General features: G+C 34.7%; 1 protein-coding gene across 1 annotated transcript in view; it reads right to left on the reverse strand.

Annotated features, from left to right (window-relative positions):
* Positions 1-2,125: 2,125 nt before the first annotated feature.
* LOC106463897 (serine/threonine-protein kinase TBK1-like) overlaps positions 2,126-22,754 on the reverse strand; it is a 43,403-nt gene continuing 22,774 nt past the window's right edge. The window contains exons 9-16 of the mRNA XM_022391532.1: positions 21,887-22,011; positions 20,374-20,450; positions 14,404-14,443; positions 13,521-13,622; positions 10,644-10,740; positions 9,747-9,925; positions 3,566-3,637; positions 2,126-3,044 (exon numbers count right to left, since the gene is read on the reverse strand). Of these exons, the coding sequence (XP_022247240.1) occupies positions 2,957-3,044; positions 3,566-3,637; positions 9,747-9,925; positions 10,644-10,740; positions 13,521-13,622; positions 14,404-14,443; positions 20,374-20,450; positions 21,887-22,011 (780 nt within the window). The 3' untranslated portion in view covers positions 2,126-2,956. The remainder of the gene's footprint in view (positions 3,045-3,565; positions 3,638-9,746; positions 9,926-10,643; positions 10,741-13,520; positions 13,623-14,403; positions 14,444-20,373; positions 20,451-21,886; positions 22,012-22,754) is intronic.

The raw sequence follows: 22,754 nt of genomic DNA on the forward strand, positions 1-22,754 counted from the left end.
AACTTCAACATATATTTATCTGTTAAACATAAATATATTTTACAGAAAAATAAAATATACTTGAGTTCAGTAGTGTAATATCATCCCATAACGTGCTACAGGTGTAAACAATTTTCAGGGTAATCCATTATTGGCTGATTGACTACTACATGACGTTACATCATCGGTCAAGGGGTATCAGAGTTCGGTAGTGTAATATCATCCCATAACGTGCTACAGGTGTAAACAATTTTCAGGGTAATCCATTATTGGCTGATTTACTACTACATGACATTACATCATCGGTCAAGGGGTATCATATTTTATCCACCAACTGTTAGTGAAGACAACTATAAAATGTTTTTTAGAATGCACCATTTGTTGGTATGTACCGGTTATATTGTTGGTATGTACTGGTTATATTACTTAAGTAAAATGACAGTTCTCGGTATTTTATCAAAATTGGTCCATCGGGTTATGAGAAATTGTCTGAAAAAGACTGAACATGATATCGTGTTGACCATCTGTTATTCCTCTTTCAAAATAGTGCACTTCTGGTTGTGCATGTTCAATGATACTGCTTAAATTCATGGGAAAAATTATGGAACAGATTATTATATATGCTATAAAAATATTTACAAAAACTACTATATCTTCTTTTCACCAAAGGTAAAATTTAAAATATATGATATAGAAGCCTAATTTTCAATTTTACATTTGGTGAAACGAAATTTGTAATATCATCATTAAAGAGTTGGTAATCTTAATAATATCGAATAACAAATTAAGTTCAATGACACACCTAAATTAATTTAGGTTACTATATGATGAGTTAAAAGGGATTCAAAAACCCCATCAATTTGACTACCTCTTATTTAAAACATACAAATGCATTTAATAAAAAAACATTTATAATACAAATTTGCAAGTTGATTCATAATTTACTATATTTTATCTATTTTTTCATGCAAAATCTTATTTTCCCAAAGATATTTTTTACTTTAACAAAACTGTATAATTTTATGCTCCATGCTACAGACTTTATCAAAGGAAACTGCTGCTACACTGGTAATGCATTATGCTCGTTTCTAAAAGAACTTAATCGGTCGTCTTGCACTTTGAATTTGATAATGACAAACTTGAGGAATTAAAACAAAAGAAGAAACGTATATTTTTAATGATATTACCCATATGTGAAAAAGTGTGAATCACTTAACTTTTAAAGCTAAGTAATATATTTAATTTTCCTTGTTACTATACCTGTAATAATGTACAAACCTGCCTAAGCTGGCAAAGAAAGAAATATCATTAAGCATATATATAGTATAATTACATCAATATTTGTATTTTCAAATAATTCACATACATTAATTAATTAAACTTATTCAACTACACAATGTCTACATTTGCATCAGTAAGCCAAAAAAACACATTTCATTCTTTTTTCAATGGTTTTATTTATATATGAAATCATTTTTTGGTGATTACTTGTCAAACTGTACAAATGTTTTTAGGTTATTAATGGGCTGTTCCTTTTCTTCCATGTTCCATTAGAGGAGAGAATATTGTAAACTGTTGTTTGTATTATCAAGAGAAACCGTATCTTGTTAACAAAACTATTAGTAACTTATTTCTAAACTGTTGTTTGTATTATCAAGAGAAACCGTATCTTGTTAACAAAACTATTAGTAACTTATTTCTAAACTGTTGTTTGTATTATCCAAGAGAATTGTTTGTTGCTAAGCGCAAAGATACACAATGGGCTATCTGTACTGTGCCCACCATGAGTATGAAAACCTGGTTTTTAACAGTGTAAGCCTTCAGAATTACCACTAAGCCACTGCAGGGCTACCCAAGAGAAATATATCATACTTACAAAAGTAACAGTTACTTATCAGTAAATTGTCATTTGTATTACCAACATAATATTGTATTTTTTTCACAATTAATATGTAAACACAAGATATTGATGCAAACAACACAAAAATGTGGATACACTGACAGAAGTACACTTTCAGTGTACTTCTGTCAGTATATTACAACAAAGTTAGAAGTACATTAACAGTAACAATAATATGAAAGTGTACTTCTGTCAGTGTATTACAACAAAGTTAGAAGTACATTAACAGTAACAACAATATTTCATACTGTTACTGTTAATATAATTGTAAGTTTGTTGGGATACAATGACAGAAGTACACTTTCATATTGTTGTTACTGTTAATGTAATTCTAAGTTTGTTGTAATACACTGACAGAAGTACCCTTTCATACTGTTACTGTTAATATAATTGTAAGTTTGTTGGGATACAATGACAGAAGTACACTTTCATATTGTTACTGTTAATGTAATTCTAAGTTTGTTGCGATACAATGACAGAAGTACACTTTCATATTGTTACTGTACTTTTAACTTTGTTGTGATATTTTGTTGTCACTTATTTTATTTACAAAGACTTTTAATAAAATACTATACATAATATTCATTACATGTGTAACAAAATATCTTTCCTAAAATTTCAAATCTGTTTTTTAAGTATAATTATTATTATTATTTTAGAGACTTTAAAATGTGAAATTACACACACACACATGGTTCTAGCCTCATTGGTTTAAGACTGAACTTAATAATCTGTTGCATGCAATCTTTAATCAGCAATGATGTAATATGAACATCTACTTCAGTTTCACGTGTTTTACAATTCTATTACTCAGACACTTAGAGAATTTGGAATGAATAACTCAAGGAAGTGATTGACTTGTAACTAAAGAAAGTGGACCCACTACCATATAAGTTTACTTGCTGTACATCATTATAACAAAATAAAGTGGACCCTCCACCCATAATTTTACTTGCTGTACATTACTGTAACTGTTTGTCCCATATGCTTATTAAAGACAATCAACTTCTACTAGTACTTAAGTAAATGATGGTAAGATACACATTCTTCAATATCTTCAACAGTTTGAGAAGTATCCTATCTTTCATTCAAAACATCCTTACAGCTTGTCTGCTCTGTTTCATTCTTGTTTTGCTTCAACTGTAAGAACATTATTTGATCCAATCTGAAAAGTTAAAAATGTAACACATATCAACTTCATAGAGAAAATAAATCAAAACAGTTTCAAAAAAGATTTTGTTTGTTTCAAAGGTAAACATTATTGAATATATAAAGTATTTTCTCAGACTGGAGTGTAAAGTTCAAACCTTACAAACACAGTTGTTTTTAAAAATTAAATCTGTGGTGTGGAAACCATCGATACTCGGCGAAACTCCATTTTTACAGAATTGAATGAAAAACAAAGACAATTGTACGTGAAACATACAATTGTCTTTTTTTCTCAATTCTGTAAAATATTAACCTAACATTATTCGTTTAAGCAGCTCTTACACCAGTCAAAAACCAAGTACGTGAAGCTAGCAAGAGTTCAAAACTAACAATACTGTATAAATATTTATGAGAGACAGGTGGAAACCTTTGCCACATTTTTCTTATGATACAGAAGCCTACTACTTAAATAGAGGCCTGATAAGGGTCTTGTAATGTGTACTACTCTGATTAAATAGAAAACTAAAATTTTCTTACTGAGCTATCATAGCTTCATTTTCCTGCAAAATGTTCCACAAACCAGACTGGCTTTCCTGTAGTTCCATTACACTGAAACAGACAATCATTAGCAAAATTAAAAGGACAGCTAACTTTTAACCAAAAATATTAACAAGAAAACACTGAAAATTTGTAACTACAGATTCAAAAGTTTCAAACTTCTAACAAAAGTTAGAGTAGTCAAGAAACTTAAAACTTCCAATTCTCTTTAGAGAGAATAATTTTTTTTTACAATCTTAAGTAGTGACTACTCAAAGAAAGGAATATTTCAACTTTTTTTTCAACTTCCTATGAATGATTACCATGAATTAAGAAATTCCTTGCAAATAAAGACATTATGCAGAGTTATTAATATGCAGGAGTCCTCCTGTAATATTTTGCCAAAACTTAAAGAAATCATACAAATATTAATCTACATGTACAAAAAGAGGACAGTGTGGAACAAACGTTTTTATTAATGTTTTATGAAAAGAAACTAAAAAAAAATGAGCATCATATTGTTAATTCTTAAGTAAATATAGAACTAGTTCTGCGTACTCTGGAAAAATCTTACAAAAACTATATATTACACCTTGTAAGTAGAAGTGCAAGTACATTATAGGGAAAAGAAAAAATTTATCTAACAAAAAATTATTTCATGTATACTTATTACATTTATTCATTTTTCAAAAAACATAATCAATTCACAAATGTTATTTTTACATGAAATCTGTATCAGATAAACTGGAGTGAATGAGGCAAAATATTTCTGAGTTTTGTCACTTCAATTAGGCTTATTGGTTTCCAATGCTTTACCAGCTTTGAGCAGTAAAAACTACAATTTCATACATCTTCTTCAAAACTACAACTTTATTCTCTGACATTTAGTATATGCTACAGTATCTGTGTTAAGTTATAATTTTCTTATACTGAAAATGTATTTCCAGTAGGTACTATCTCTTCTCACATAAATATCTATTCTTGTTCATTTCTGCCCTCTGTATGCAAATGTTTTTTGCATATCACAAGCCTTGAGCTCCCACTTACCCAAAGATCAACTTGGTTCAACCACGTCTCGCATGCAAATCATCATGTGACAACTCTCCACCAACAGGAGTGTGACACACCCTCCTGACATATGTGACTCTCTCTTTTCACTTCTACCAAACTATCACTTCAAGATCTGGCAGAAAATGGAAGCACCAGTTTTCAGTGGGGAGGAAGGGTGGGAATGTGTGAAAGGAGGTAAGCACACATCGGAAATACATTTTCAATACAGGAAAATTATAACTTCCAATACGGTACATTACCTTTTCTCATATAAATAGCTAGAATCTCACACTGAATAGGTGGAGGGACCAGTGAGAGGAAAAGAAAGAAGCATCCTTCGAAATCATCCAAAGGATACCCTTCACAGTAGAGGATCATATATGGGAAACTGCATCATTTCTGTACCAGATATATTCTTTGCCCAGTGTGGAAAAAGGTGTCACAGATTTGGGTGGAAATTGGGAGGAGCAAATCCAAAAGGGAGAGAACAATGGTTGGACAGGGATCCGAACCACACAATATGGGAATCTCAATCCCATAGTGTAGATCAATGTAGGGGGAAAGTAAAATGATTTGCCTCTAGGTGTAAAGTGGCTAGGGCATGAGGAACCATACATAGCAAGCCAACTTCATCCAAACCCAGCCACCAGGAGCCAACATCCATGTGGGAGTAGAATGAGGATCATACTGTCGTTAAGTCAACTACAATCCAAAACCCAGCCACCGGGAACTGACACCCTTGTGGATGTACGAAAGAGGATCATACCAACAGTAAGTGAACTGTAATCCAAAACCAGCCATCTGGTGGGGATAGGAAAGAGGATCATACCATCTTCACCTCAAGTTCAGAAGACCGGAATGAATCTCATACCCCCTGATTTATGAACGGGACACATGACAGCAATATGATAAATTGTTTGAATGCTTCAGAAACCCAACATCCGGACGACTGGTATAGTAAAAATGTCTCTGCAATGTAAACTATCACACTCAAAACTAATCCAACAGGAACCACCCCCAATGCAATAACATCCTCAGTATAAGAAAATCATCGAGGGATAACATAAGAGGAAGAACCATATTAATCTGCAAGTTCCATCGCCATGACCCACAACATGGGTGGAGGGAACAAGAGTGTAATTGAGTGAGGAAACAGCTATAATACATGTGGGAGGACTTATACTGATTGATTTCAGCTCTGACACCAAAACTCAGCCACAGGGAATCAACATTCATGTGGGGGTAAGATGAGGGATCCCAAATAAAGGGGTGAACTGCAGTTTTTACAGCTACCTCCAAAGCTACAACATCTGCTCAGATAGACCTGTATAGAAATGGAACGTCAGACTAGAGGACATCTCGTCATCTACAACAGTAGAACACCACCACTCTACTCTCAACTGAAGAGTTTCATTATTGTTTGTATTGTATATCACTATCACATACAGGTGGATGACTCCATGGTCCACCACTCCAATGGCTTGGAACTGGAAGGTGGTAAGAACTCCCATACTCCACTGGAAGAAAAAAAGGGGAGAAAATGCAGTGGAGTGTCCAGAGAAACATCCACACCAGACATGGTGCAATGGGTGACAACAAAACCCTATTTTGAAAACAGACCAAACCTCACTTATTCAATCTAAAGAATGGCATGGATGGGCAGCTATCCCCTTCTGCTGTACCCATGAAATCCATGGGTTAGTATGGTCCAGAAAGGGCATATTTATGAAGAAAATATATCCTTAGGAATAACCAACGAGTGATTTTGTGAAACACTCATTCTCAATATTTGTATTTAGTAGCCATGTAAATTATAACTGTTAAGTCACCATGGCCTTACAGATTTCACTAGCTTAAGTATATCTGGACAGGCATCACTTGCCACAGAGTGGAATTCAAAGAGAAAAAAAAAGAGGAAATGCCCCTGAAAAATAATAGGTAAAAAAGGTATCTTACCCAGTCACAGCCTCACCGAAGAGTGAAGGATGGCAACAGGTGGAAGATAGTACCCTAACTAGGAAGAAAAAGTTACCCAAAACAGATAATGGCAGATAAATGTATGAGGTGTAGTCCAAGTGCTCGTCAGAAACAGTACCTCTAAGATACAATGAGGGTGAGATGCAGGTGGAATGGAAGGTGCCTAATAAGAGTGAAGACACCAGGAATTGATTATGGAGAAAAAGGATACAAGGAAGAAAACGGCTAACCAAATCAAAAGCCAATTCCAGAGGGTAAGGGAGGAGGGAAAAAGTCACAGAGGAGTGGTGCCAGGAAAAGAAACCAACAGAAAAATGCTTTGAAGGCAATGAAGCAACCCAGAGCAGGTATGGGATATAGAAGGCCAACCAGATCCAACTGGGATTAATGGTGGGAGATGGAAGGAAACAAAAAGGATAAATATGCCCCACAAGCTGCCAAAGAGGAGGGTAGGAAAAATCAATTCAGAATAAAAGGACAGATCGAGCTGAAGCAGCTGAGAAAAGCAGATCCGTGTTGGCCAGGAAAGAGCAATCAGATAGACTGAAACAAAGTGGCAAGGATGAACAAAATCACCCATGGAAGATGATGAATGGGATGAGAAAATACAGGTATAAACAGGTCCCAATCCTGTCTGAAAGCATTGACAGCCAAGGCAAGTGGATGAGGAACTGAAGACAAAGACATACAGACCTGAAACAATCTCAAAGGGCAAGGCACAAAACTAGTACCCAACCCCATGGCGAACAAACTTAAGACAGTGCCAGAGTGCTGAAAAATAGGAACATGGGTAGATGAACACGAAACATTAACTGTAGGCATCCTCAGTCCTGGAGAAAAGGTCCACTATAGTGTGATAAAAAATAATATGGGAAAAAGGAAAAGAACCAAGAAGTGATTGAGGTGGGATAGATCCATCATAGAACTCCAATCTGGATTGAGAATACACAACTAATGGAGGAACTCTTAGATGTAGGATAAATATATGATGGGACGATGCTGTACATGGAACATGAATAAAGAATGCAATGTCCAACGAGACAAATGAGCACCCAAAAAAGAAAAAAATCGAATGCAGCAATGAATGCCCCACATGATGCTAAAGTAAAAGGAGTAACACCCTCCCCCCCAAAAAAACAAAACAAAAATGGATCAGTGGAGGAAAAGAGCCGTCCACAAGTCCCAATTAAAAGTGGAAGGGAAACAAAGTTGGTACAAGACAGTGTCCCACCCCAGAAGACCCCAAAACCAAAAAAGGCACATTTGTATGGAAACAGCTGAAAATGGCAATTGCCTCAACATGGAGGTAAGTATCCCAAGAAATAGATGGAACACCTCAGAAAGGAAATGTATGGTGGCCAATACCAGTAGGAGAGGCAATATGGGAAGACAAAGGCTGGGGAGAAAGGAGATACGATTAACAGATTATGCCCCCATACAGGAAAAGTGTGGAGAAGCAAGAAAACAATCTGCCTGATGGTAAGCTAAGGCAAAATAAACCAAAGACTGTGGAGAGCAAGGCATGCCAGCACCATCTCTCAAAAGAGAGACAAAAAGGCTCAGCATGAACCAAAATGTCTGGAAAAGGATGAAAAAAAACCAACAACCATGACACGTGTATAAAAACGGCTGAGGTAGGCCTAGCAGACTCTGCAGTAGAGACCTGGGAAGGCCAATTCAGAATCAGGTGAAGGAAAATTATCAAAACAGATGTTGTCTAGAACAAGTTTGGCAGTTTGAGGAGGAAGGCGAGCAATAGTGAGAGGAGATTAGGCAGACCCCAAGCCCAGGGATCCTGAAAGATGAAATTAAGTGTAAGAAGTATAAAATATAATTAATTACGAAAATGAAAAAGTCCTCATATTGTAAAATTAAGTAAGTGTATATTGAGAATAAATATTTTAGTAGATGGTATTTGTTGAAGAAACAATATATTTAACCTAATTTATAATTTACCAGTAATATGAATGACAGGTAAACCTAAAATTACAAAGACACATGTCAAGCCTAAATTAACATTGTAGTACAAAAGGATATCACAAATGTTTATTAAAAAACCCTAACCTTAAAAGAAGTAGGTATAAATCTAATTAAACATATGTTATTGAAACCAAATAACTACAAATAATAATATTAATATCAAAATATTCAAAAAGCTATAATAGTATAACAGCTGATCTTTTCAAAGTCGGCAGATGCAAATGTGTAGACCAACAAACGTCATCTTATATAACGATCAATCTCTCAATGTATTAAAGCTGACAATTCCTCAGTCAAGTACTGCCACCTGAAACCTAGGTAAGTGTGCTGGAAGTAAATTATAGCATTTTCGAAGATGAAGAACAATAAAGGTAAGTTATCACTTAAAACAGGTAAAGTGAAGCAGAAAAAAAAGAAAATAAAATATCTCCACTTTGTATGAAATTTCAAAAAAGAAACATGGGAAAGAGCAGAAACAAAAACGTCTTGACGACAGCACTGCCAAACAAGAAATGATAGTTCGGTAGAATCGATTAGAAGAATCACATGCGTCAGGAGGGTGTATCACACTCCTATTGTTGGATGATTTGCATGCAAGACACAGCTGAACCACATTGATCTTGAGGTACGTGGGAGCTCTAGACTTGTGGTATGCAAATAAAATTTTTTCATATAGAGGGCAGCACTGAACAAGAATAGCTATTTATGTGAGAAAAGGTAATGTAGCATATCGGAATGATAAATGGCTAAACATAATTCAAATTTATCTATCTAACAGACATAATCATACATTTCACTTTTAAAACAGGACAATAACCATCCTAAAACCAAAATACTTAAGGAAGTCATGAAAAACTACAATTTCACCATAGTTAAGCACCATTCATATACCCAAACAGATGAATAAGCTTACCATACGGTTTGATCTACCTTTCATCATGCCCTCTTCTCAAATCTTAAAAAATTTCTTGAGTTGTTCAAACCTGACATCAGCTGATTATTTAACATTATGATTAACTTGAAAGATGATGAAACAAGTAAGCAAGAAAAAGAGTTAGTTGAACATGTGGTTTCAAGTTTGAAAAAGTCTCAAGAAATGTCCAATTAATTCAAATTGAAAGTCAGTTAACCTGGATAATAAAAAACATCAGAACTATTCTTTGCATAAACTTACTCTTTAAGTAGCTTCGCAGGGATCCTGTGTTTTTTCGATGACTTATTACTGTTCATGTTTTGTTCCTTACACTGCAGTTCCTCTGTTTCAGCTGGATAACCACCTATATTTTCTTGAGGTAATGTAATCTTCATGGATGAGATAATTTTTTCTGTGGTTGTTTCAAGCTCTTGCTTTGTCTGAATATTTGAAATATTTTTAGTGAGCATATAAGAATAGCTTAATTGTGCACATGCTTGCTTACTTGTAGACCTAGCAAACTGTTTCATCAGCAAACTAGAAGTGTTACATATTACCACCTATACCTATGATCTTTAATTGCTCTTTTCCTTTAATTTAGCACAACTAGTTGTTAACCTTAATTTATTATGGATTAATGTTAACCCCGTACATGACAATACAAAACATATGGTAAAAAACAGTTGGTAAATCACAAAAAAAATAACTCTAATGCTTTCAACAAGTGAACCTCTTGAAAACACTAGAAATTTTTAATGGTTTCAAACATGATTTATCATCCTTACAATTGTTTATAGGTTTGATATACACATTTTTATAAATGTTATTACCGGTTTTTTTCAGGTAAAGCATTCATACAAATACAACCCAACATATTTTCATTTAAACTTTAAAATAGGTACTTCTAAATGTAGTCTACATAGAAAATGGTTTTTGGCAGCACTGAATAATACATAAAACAGAAGTACATGAAGTTTCCATGTATAACATTTGTCTTAATAAAAAAATTAATTCATAACCTTCTTAAACACACAAGCAAGAATAGCTTCAATTAAGAAAAAGAAACCTTAATTCAACAGCTAAATAGTGCCAAGGATTCAGAATCTAGTAAACAACAAAATGGTGTTTAAAACTTAATTAGATATAGATACTACTCACTTCTTCAAGTGTGATACCATGACTCTTAACCATTTCCATGCAGGTGTTGAGTTCTTTCTGTAGACATTCACACTGAACCATCGCAACCTGAATAGCACTGAAAACATATACACAACATTTCTTAGTCCAGAATCATTCAGTAATTAACAGTATTTGAAATCTGCATAGCTCCTCCACAACCACACTCAAATTATAAACTACAGATAAATCGACCAGCTCAAATGAATGTTCCTATAAATCCAGTTAAAATCAACAAGCAAATAAATCATGGTGTTATAGATGGAAACTGTATCATGTTGTCAAAGAGCATAAAAACATAAACAAATAAATAAGTTTTACAAATGTATGGACTGTTACATGGACTGTTAATCCTCTCCTTACAGGCTTAGCCAAATCAGCAGAGTTTGTGACCCCAAATTGACCTTTATAGTTTCCATATTACAACATCTACTTAGTATTGTGTATCTTCACAAAATTTCACAAACTTTTAGTAAGCATTAAGTCTTTTGCAGACAAAAAATGAGAATTTTTAATGAAGTATTTTCATTAAAACTTTCTCTGTGAATATATAGAGTCAAGATGTTGACTGCTCCGAGTGCAAAGTGATTTTCATGTTATGATTAAAAATATTTTTCTTCAGATAAAAATTCTCAAATTTTGTTTACGTAATCTATAAAATCTCCTAAATAAATTTCAAACTTTTTTTCAGTAAAACTTTATACTTTATCTGTTATTTTCTCTACCCTATCTCTACACAAGGTTGGTCAATTTGACTGACCACATAATCACCATATAAAATACTAAATTAATTTAAATTACCCTTTTTTACTTTCTATAATGAATTCAAATTATAACATGAAACCACATTTGTTTATCCTAAGTAGCTTTAAACCCACGACAGTATACATCTGCTTCTGTTTATATTTTATTGTTTTATTGCCCTTTGAACAATGTCTAACTAATATTCCCACCACACAGATTGTAAATCATTTGATGAACGTATAGCTCACATTACTCTATCGAATTATGTAATGCGAGTATACCTCATGAAAGTTTATTGTTATTTATTTTACCTAATCTAACCTAAAAAAGTTTCCAATGTTTATATTTTAATTACTTTTATGATAATAAATAAATACACATGAAAACCAAGAAATATAATACTTTTTCTTTGCTGTCGACAACACTTAACCCTACTTTTTCATACTAATGGTACTACTTGCACTAATTAATTTTTTATATAATTAAATAATGAACCAAAGAACACAGAATAATAATATGCAAAAAGCTGACAATGTCACATAACTAACACAATTTTCCTAGCTTTCTAACTATGCAACAGAAGAGCCGTTAAAAATTCAACCAAGATCACTGATGGGTTTTCCGTGGGAATAAAGTTTGAACTGGAAGCGAAATACAGAAAACAATGTAATACATCATTGGATAGATTAAAATTTGGTTTTATATTGGTTATAAATAATACAGTACTAAACTTCTGGTAGAACTATTGACTATCTGTGAAAGACATGATGTGACAGGTGGGTGTAACAAGAGGGGTGTGATTTTTTAGATTATGGCTCTGTAAGTCTTATAAAAATTATGCTTTGTCTGAGCAATGACACTATTATAATGAGTATTTTATGTTAGATTTTGTACTTATCATACTAGTAAAAATTGAGAATTTTTGAATATTCTCTTATAAAATTAACAATTTAAAATTTATATAATATTAAACTTTGGATTATTAGCTACATTTGATGCCAAATTTACTTTAATACCATGATAATAAGGTATTTTAATAAAAATTTTGAATGTTACTCAGTAAAACCTTATGACATACACAGAAAAGGATGCCTGTATGGAAAGAATTAAGGAATTTCAAGATCTAATAAATAGCTAATGTTTATAACTTTCTATACTCTATCACATCATTATTTAAGTCTAAAAGCTTTTAAAATGGTTTATTAAATTTTCTCAGAAAATTATAATAACAAATATATAAAGAACTCAGATGAAACAAAAAAGAATTAATTTTATAACCTGTCACGTTTATATTTATGTAATTAGTTTTGAATCAACTGAAATATGATGAAATTCACAGAATAAAATTAAGCTTTAGGGTTGACAATAATCAAACTATAAAATATACTTACAGTAAGTGATACATGGTTTTAGGAATGCTAGAGGTGAAATGTTGTTACCAAAGTTATTATATATAAATGTTCATTAGCATCACTCTAGCTGATCTAGTCTGTAGCTCTACTTCTCAGCCAGTCTTGGTACAGGATCTGTTAACCAATGTGAGCAAGTATGTCTCACATCACAGTCTGAACAGTGGTACTTTTAGATTGTTTCAAGTTGTTCAAGCGGTTTCAGATCACAGTTTGTACATTGATAATGTTAGATTGTTTCAAGTTGTTTAAGTGGTTTCAGATCACAGTTTGTACATTGATAATGTTAGATTGTTTCAAGTTGTTTAAGTGGTTTCATATCACAGTTTGTACATTGATAATGTTAGATTGTTTCAAGTTGTTTAAGTGGTTTCATAGCACAGTTTGTACATTGATAATGTTAGATTGTTGTAAGTTGTTTAAGTGGTTTCATATCACAATTTGTACAGAATTATTGTTAGATTGTTTCAAGTTCTTGAAGTGGTTTCATATCACAGTTTGTACATTGATAATGTTAGATTGTGTCAAGTTGTTTAAGTGGTTTCATATCACAGTTTGTATAGAATTATTGTTAGATTGTTTCAAGTTCTTAAAGCACTTTCAGTTAATACATTTTTTTTGAGAAGTTAATATTTTTCTGAGCCACAAGTTTACACACATAATAATACATCTTATTTCACAATAAGAAACCGAGAAATATACTCACTTGTACCAATCATCCAATTTTTGAGACACTTGGTGACAAGCTTTCAAACACGTATCTTGAAGAAGTGAAAAAAGCTTCTGTCCAGTCTGCTGTATTTTTATTCTTTAACAAGTGGAAAATAAAACAAAATTATTCTTCATTTCGGTAGAAACTGCGAAGAACAGAAAAGTTTTGAAATATACCGTCTCTATGACTATTTTAATCACAAATGTATCACTCAGTAAAACAAACACTAAATAGACACCTCTGAAATATTTTCTATTCAAAATTTTTCCAATACAGTTTAATATTCTGCAATTGTTAATAACATTTAACTATTTATAGAAAATTCAAATCATTTGTAAATGATTTAATATAAGACAAAAATAATAAAATCATCATTAAAACTTAAAATTCTACCATTTAAGTATTTACATCAAATTTGTTTTATAACACTCATCATTTAATCTTTTAAAATAAAAATTGTAATTTTTGGCAATTTTATGTTGTATCTTTTAATGTTTTTCGTGATAAGTATTATTCTTTAATTTTGGCAAGATGTAAAAATGTCACTAAATATTTTTTGATTGAAGTAAGAAATTATTCTTCAAACATTCCCTTTTGAACAAAAGACTGAATCAGTTCCTAATAAAACAACAGTATTTGTTTTCTTAAATATTTTTGTTTGTTTAAACTTAAGCACAAAGCTACAAAATGGGCTATCGGTGTTCTGCCCACCACAGGTATCGAAACCCGGTCTCTAGCGTTGTAAGTCTGCAGACATACCGCTGTGCCACTGGGGGCTTTCTTAAGTAAAGGCTAAAAGCTACTCCTTACTAAGCATTGGTATTGACTTTCTCAACTAATGGTTGATTTAATTACTAACAAAGAAAATGCTACTTACTTTTCCAGAATATGAAACTGTTCATCACTGTAAGACAGAGCTGGAAAAAAAAGGAATAAAATGTTAAGAGATAGTTTATCACTCTTTAGACGTGTAAAATATAATGATGTAATTTTAGTAAAGTAAACAAGTCTAGGATTGTGAAAATGTTACAAATGAAGTGCTGATACACTGTGGTTTAAAAGAAAATAAATATTAAAATAAGTAGAAGATAAAGCAAAGTAGGTTATTTCTGCCACATTATGACATATTCAACTACTTTTGGGGAATTGCTAACACAGAGAACTGTCTATTAGTGTATCTTTATCAAGGAAACACCAAACAGATGTAGACAGTTCACCACAGAGTCCTTAATCCATCCCTACACTACACAAGTATAAGGAAAAAATTTATCGCTAAATAAAAAAAGCTACGTAGGGCTGGCTATTGAACTTAAAAAAAGGAACCACACAAGATAGGGATGGAAGTGGACATATCACTTGATTGGCAAATGATCACATAGAAGACTAAGATGCCTTGACTTTAACTGGAGAATAAAATCCTTACATTACTGGCCTCTCCACTTTGTCTATAGAAAGTTTGGTGTTTGAATAGAATCTCAGATTTCATCATTATACCTTTCCTTTAGTTAACTTTAGAATACTACTTTTATGTCTAATTTACAATAGAGTAACATTTTACGATTGAAATTCTGGTTCTATCTGTTTTGCCAGTGAGGTAGCCAGAATTGTAGGGATTTTATTCTCCATGTAAATTCGATACAACTTAGTCTGCTATGTGATCATTAGCTGATCAAATGATATGTCCACTTCCATCCCTATCCTATTTGGTTCCTTTTTTCAAGTTTAGCAGCCATAGCTTATTTATTTAGCAATACATTTTTTCTTTATACTTGTTTGTTTACTTTTTTATGAGATGGCATATGTTACACATAGAGTATATTTTAAAGCTTTATAAGTTTTGCAAGAATAATAATAAAATAGGTAGTCAAAGATTGTGAAGACTGTTTTGCTCTATCAAATGATAGTAAAATTATAGTTACTGCTAGAACTAACTAGGTGCTAGGCCTGTTGAAGAAATATAATGATGAATTAAAATAAGAAATTTCAGTTTTGAGCTACTTGCCAGTTTTGACTTTGTGACACTCTGGCAAACTGAAAAGCGACATATATACAGGAGATAGAGTGACTATACCAGGTAGCTCTTCGTATCTAGCTTCTCATGACCTGTTATGTGTACCAAATGTTTTTTTACTCCCTCACTTCATACATAATGTAGGGTTGGCTCCCTAAAGACATCAACTGTATAGTGTACAAAGCATTGAGTATTCAACATTGCTACAGTCATCTAATGTTTATCTATTATTCACCCTGTCCTTAAGCTTTTTAAAGGAACCCCAGTTTTCTATACGAAAGTTAACTTCTAGGGGTAATAACATCGTTTACACTAAAATTATGACTTTTTCTTTTTTTTTAATTTTGTATAGAATAATAATAAAATAGGTAGTTAAAGATCGTGAATATTGTTTTCCTCTATCAAACGATGATAAAATTACAGTTACTGCTAGATAATGTTGAAGAAAGATTATGATGAACAAAAGTTATAATTTTCATAAATGAAAATGTATTTCTGATAAGTACTTCCCTCTGCTCACAAGGTTAGTTTTTTTCAGAAATGCATGCTACAAGCCTTTGACATCCTTCTGTTGGAATCCAAAGTTCCAACACATCTCTCATGCAAATCATCATGTGTCACTTCTCCACCAATAGGAGATAACTACTATCACGTGATCCATCTGACTCCTACACGCCACTACCAAATTATCACTTCGAAGTTTGGCAGAAGACGCGAGAACCAGAAGATTGTGGGGAGCACAGGTGGGAAGTATCTAACAAAAATACATTTTCACTTAGGAAAATTATAACTTACGATAAGATACTCTCCCTTCACTCACAAAATTAGCTTGAATCCCACACTGAAATAGAGGAGGGACCTGTACAAGGAAAGCACAGGCGTATTCCCACGGAAGTGTCCATAGTACACCCCTGAAATGAGAGGAAGAGATCAGGAGGGGCACTGCACCACATCTGAACCAGGTATCTCTTCGACAGGAACACTGAAACAATCAGGAGAACCAGACATGGTGGAACAAGAAGGGAGCACATCCACATAGGAGAGAATAGTTAAGCAATGTGATCTTAAACAGAAATTAGAATTACGCTATCCCACGATGGAAAGTGGCCAAGTGAGGATGTATGCCATGGTATAGAGTTGCTAGGGCACGACAGACCATACTCGGTAAGTCAACCACATTCAAAACCTCACTTGCTGGGTCCCGACATCCTCATGAGGGTAGGATGAGGATCATACGGTCTTCACCTCAAGTTCCAGAGTCAAGAGGGAACCTAACATTCGACTCCAGGAACTTATGTGATTGGTTCACTCGATCTCCAAAACCTCACTCACTAACTGGAATAAACATTGAACCCAATCGGTCAGAGTAACCAGGGAAAGATCATGGGAAGAGGAAGGTTGCCAAGGGATAAAAAGGCAGGAATGAGGACTCTAGAAGGAAGCCGTACAAGCAATATAACAATGAAGGGCATGGACAGGACAGAGGAGTCTATCTAGATTAGAACAAGGGCAGAAATGATATATAGGATAGGTAGATAGGGGGGAAAAGGAAGACTGACCTTCTTGATCCTCGGAGGTCTTAGGAAGGAAAGCACTATCTGGATAAAAGATAAATTAGGAGGAGTGGTAAAAGGTACTGGTAATGTCAAGGGCAAAAATATCCAACCTACAACATCCGCAGGCCATGAGGAGGAGGAGGAAATATGCCTTCAAAGAGAGATGAAACAGGGAACACGTAGACAGAGGTTCGAATGAAGGTAAAGTGAGGGCATGAAGGACCACGTTAATGTACCAGTTCAGGAGCGATGGATGCCTTGGTGGCTGAGAGAGCTGGAAGGAACTGATCAACAGGGAAAGCAAAGACCCTGTGGAAACTGGAAAAATGGAAGGAGACTGAAGAATCCCTCTCATAGAACCAGGTGAGAAACTCAGAGATACAGGCAACCATTGGATTAGAAGCCCAGAAACCCGCCGAGTCAATGCCCAGGAGCAATAAATGCTCCACTTGCATTGATAGATGGCCAAATGGAATGAACTAAATGTGAAGTTACTCTGCGAGAGAAACTAACTGGAGCTTCTCTCCAAGCACAAGATTAAGTGAGCCAGAAAGGAGCAATCAGAAGGGCCATAACCAGACGGGAGGCTAAACATAAAGGAACAGATGAAACCAATCCTGGCTGAAGGCATCGACAGCCAAGGCTCAAGGATAGGGAAAGGAGGACCAAAGAGAGGTAATTTGTGATTGAAGGCAGTGGCAAAGGCATTGATATGAGGCACTGAAAAACAGCAGGATGCAGGGAACACTCCATGAGATAAACACAATCTGGTCGGGGAAAATGATTGGCTACAATATTGAAAGTACGAGAGAAACTGGAACTCCTCTCCAAGCACCTGACAAAAGCCAGGCATGCAGTTGGAGGATGGATGGTGCAAGAAGGAGCACCCCAACTGTGACAACCGAACCAAATTAGTAAGGATAGAATGCTGATGGGCTGAGGCTACCCATGACTTCATAGACTCAGAAACCGAGTCAAACACATAATGATGCAAAAACGGCCCCATGTGGAGGTCCCTCAGATAAGGGGTCTGAAGACTGGTCCGCACCAAAACTGCATTACATCCCAAGCAGTCCCAACAAGAAGCAAACCATGTTTGAAGCGTGAGAGCTGAGGACAACAGACGAGCCAATGTAGAAATAAGGATGGAGAGGATTTCAGCAGAAAACCTCTTCGTGTTTCTGTGAAGAGCCGCTGACAGAAGGTGAACCTTAACTGGGTCATGAGGGTGAAGCAAAGGCAAGAAAATTGGGTTGGGTAAGTTGGACAAGGTAATCTTGGTTCACTCACTAAACAGGTAGAACCAACCTCAACAATTGTTGGTCGATAAAGGGAAATTCTGCCAGATGATAAGCAAGGGCAGATAATCTGAAGTCCATGGGGGATGAGACATACTAGTTGAGAGGCAAATCGTTCCATGTGAACCCTAGTATCGGGGGATGGGAGACAGACTAAATAGGATTGGAAGATTGTTTCATGTAAGAGGGAAGGTCTAGGGCCATAGGAAACAGGTGTAAGAGACAAAATATCCCATACCTGATAGATAAAGTCTGAAAAGACTGATGACAGACGAGCTGAATTATCAGATAGTGAACAGAACAGTGTAACAGTGTGGCAAACTCCAGGGAGGGGGGGGGGGACGATCAAAATCGCCATCTGCCTGGCCCAGCTCAAAAGGCTCAGGAGGAAGTGGGGGCAGATGTAGGTGAGAGAGGTTAGCTCATGTATCACTCAATCTCTTGGCGAATGAGCGATAATATATTCCCCAACAGGTAGCCCAGGCCCGTGGCTGAAAATATGGCATCAGATGCTGGCAAAGTACCTGTAACTTCGGAATCCATAAATGTGAAAAAAGCAGCAAACATGAGGAAGTAATGCTTTAATAAAAATATTAACTCCACAACTGTGAAGTGTAGTAAATAAAGATAAAGATAAATATAAAAAATGCAAAATAAAAAAATAAACCATTTCAAGGTAACTGAACAATGTAAGAAAGAACGTTTGAGCTCAACAGCTGCCAAATGAGAAGTGATAGTTCAGTAGTAGTGCGTAGATGGAATCACATGCATCATGTGATAGTAGTACTCTCCTATTGGTGGAGAGGTGATGCATGATGATTTGCATGAGAGACATGTTGGAAATTTGGATACCAACATACACATGATGAAGGCTTGTGGCATGCATTTTTGAAAACAGCTAATTTTGTGAGCAGAGGGAGCATATACACTGTAGATGGAGCAACTATGCCAGGTAGCTCTTCATACCTAGATTCTAATGACCTGTAGAGAAGAAAATCCAGATGACTTTTGTATTGCATTAATATGGGTATCGATGTTAAACAGTGTTTGCACACTCTATAATACAGCTAGAATAATATATTACTGATACAGCATCATTAGATCTATATCTTTATCAAGGAAATACCAAACAGACACCTCACCACAGACTTCTTAATCTATCCCAACAATACAAACAGCTAGAATAATATGTTCCCAATACTTATCAAGGAAATACCAAACAGATGTAAACACCTCACCACAGAGTTCCTTAATCAATCCCTACATACAGCTAGAATAATATGTTCCCAGTACTATATCATTACACCTATATCTCTATCAAGGAAATACCAAACAGATGTAGACACCTCACCACAGAGTTCCTTAATCAATCCCCACATACAGCTAGAATAATATGTTCCCAGTACTATATCATTACATCTATATCTTTATCAAGGAAATACCAAACGGATGTAAACACCTCACCACAGACTCCTTAAACTACATACAGCTGGAATAATATGTTACTGATGCTGCATGATTAGATTTAATATCTGAGTAAGGCTTAAGTATTAATTTACATGTAATGAAATCACTCTGACCATTTTGGGATAGAACAGTAGAAAAACTGACAAAAAATATACTTAAAGAAAAAGTAGCAATACTACAGATGCAAAAAATACAGTAGATAATAATTCTTTGTTAGACTTTATGTCTTTATCTAGGTGGTTATATCAGCAATGGTTAAAGTTTCTATTTAGAACTTCAAGATTCTGTCCCAAGAGAAGCAATGACAGATGGATTGTTGTGAAGAAAAAGTGTTAGTCCTTTTCAAGTTTTTCCACATCAGTACCAAAAACAAACTAAACAGTACGACCCCTCTAACCATCAAGTGAAACAGAAACTTAAAACTGGGAAGGATATAAGAACAGCTCTGACAAAATAAAAGTGTGAATGAGGAAAGTTTCCTTTCTCTTTCTTCCTAAATTTTTAAAGTTGCTTACTTCGTGCTGCTTTATCTCGTACCAGTGACTGCCAACTTTCTCGTATTTTCTGGACGTGAATAGATGCCGTCTCCACACTGAAAAGGATTTTAAGTTTTCCAACACTAAGTTTAAACATTTGAACACAATCAAACAGGAAATATTTGGCATATACACAAAAAAAAAACTATGAAACTGAGAAAGTAAATTAGATATCAAATCAAAATCTATTTTCAATACATTTGATATAAAGTTGAGTGTAAAAATTATAATCTGTAAGTTATATTTTCATAAATGTTAATGGTATTATGTTTTTTGGTGATTCATAAATAAATTTTAACTGATACATACGCATCTTAAATATACATTTTTCTGTGATAAAAATGGTAGCTTTTGTTCATACATACATACTTACAATGTAAGCACATATCACACCTGTAAAAAACTGTACAAAAAGCCAGGCAACAAAAACATTCTACTTTAAACTTTGGAGTTTAAGTGTAGGATAATATGATTTAACCTTGAAAACTGACATACACAAAACAACACTGACACACCTTGATACCACTACTGACAACACTAACACACCTTGATCCCACTACTGACAACACTGACACACCTTGATCCCACTACTGACAACACTGACACACCTTGATCCCATTACTAACTACACTTTCACACCTTGATCCTGCTACTGACAACACTGACACACCTTGATCCCACTACTGACAACACTGACACACCTTGATCCAACTACTGACAACACTGACACACCTTGATCCTGCTACTGACAACACCGACACACCTTGATCCTGCTACTGACAACACTGGCACACCTTGGTCCAACTACTTACAACACTGACACCCCTTGATCCCACTACTAACAACACTGACACCCCTTGATCCCACTACTAACAACACTTTCACACCTTTGTCCAACTACTGACAACACTGACACACCTTGATCCTGCTACTGACAACACTGACACACCTTGATCCTGCTACTGACAACACTGACACACCTTGATCCTGCTACTGACAACACTGACACACCTTGATTCTGCTACTGACACACCTTGGTCCAACTACTTACAACACTGACACACCTTAATCCCACTACTTACAACACTGACACACCTTAATCCCACTACTTACAACACTGGCACACCTTTGTCCAACTACTGACAACACTGACACACCTTGGTCCAACTACTGACAACACTGACACACCTTGATCCTGCTACTGACAACACTGACACACCTTGATCCTGCTACTGACAACACTGACACACCTTGGTCCAACTACTGACACACCTTAATCCCACTACTTACAACACTGACACACCCTCATCCCACTACTTACAACACTGGCACACCTTCATCCCACTACTGACAACACTTACACCCTTGATCCCAATACTAACAACACTGACACACCTTGGTCCAACTACTGACAACATTGACACACCTTGACCCCACTACTGTTGAAGATGATTGAGCTACATGCAGAAACACTAGGAAATAGGGAATTTACCATCTAGACAAGATAACACACTGGCAGATACTTTGTTCCCACTGCTGTTGAGCATGCTTTCCATACAAGAACTTATCTTCAACTGACTTGATCCTGGCTTTAAGAGACTTGACATGATTCTGTACCTGTGATAAGTACAGTAATAAATGTGTATTGAAAAGCACAAAACTGGATTCATCTATCACAGAAAATTACCATAAAACCACAAGTATATTTTGCCATCAAATGTGAAAATGTAAATCACAGTAGGAAATAATTGTGGATGGTGAAGTTGATATTCATCCTGGTATTCTGTATACATATTGATTTAATTTTTATTTAAGTTGAAGACGTGAAGAAACTTTATTCAGATATATTGAAAAGACAAAAAAAGTCAATACATTTTTCAGCTAAATCTTAAAATGTGAACAATTACAGTATGTATAAGGATGAACCAGAGGCCACAATTTTGGGTTTTGTCACTCGTAACACATAAGTTTATTATCAACTTCTGAGTAAAAATAAAGACAAATGTATAATAATATGTTAATCACACTATATCTGTTATATCAAGAGCCAAAGTGGCCTTTTAGGCCAATTCCAAGGTTTTACACATTGATAGGAATACAACAAACATAGTAGTGGTTGAGAAGCTATTTATATTAGCAAATTTCTTGACAACAATTGTTATGGTGTGAACTGAATGAAGTTAAAGAGGTGTAATTTGTCATCAATTTTCTTTACATCACAACACATGAGAATTAGGGTATGGATTACTTAGCACTATTTTATTATTTGTTTCAACACCATATACTGCTTTCTTGAATTAACCTGTTCATTATTCTTAAGAACTGACAAATCAACATATTAGTTTGTTTGAACTCTGTAA

This window comes from Limulus polyphemus, unplaced genomic scaffold (assembly GCF_000517525.1).
Source record: "Limulus polyphemus unplaced genomic scaffold, Limulus_polyphemus-2.1.2 Scaffold1511, whole genome shotgun sequence".
NCBI lineage: Eukaryota > Metazoa > Arthropoda > Merostomata > Xiphosura > Limulidae > Limulus > Limulus polyphemus.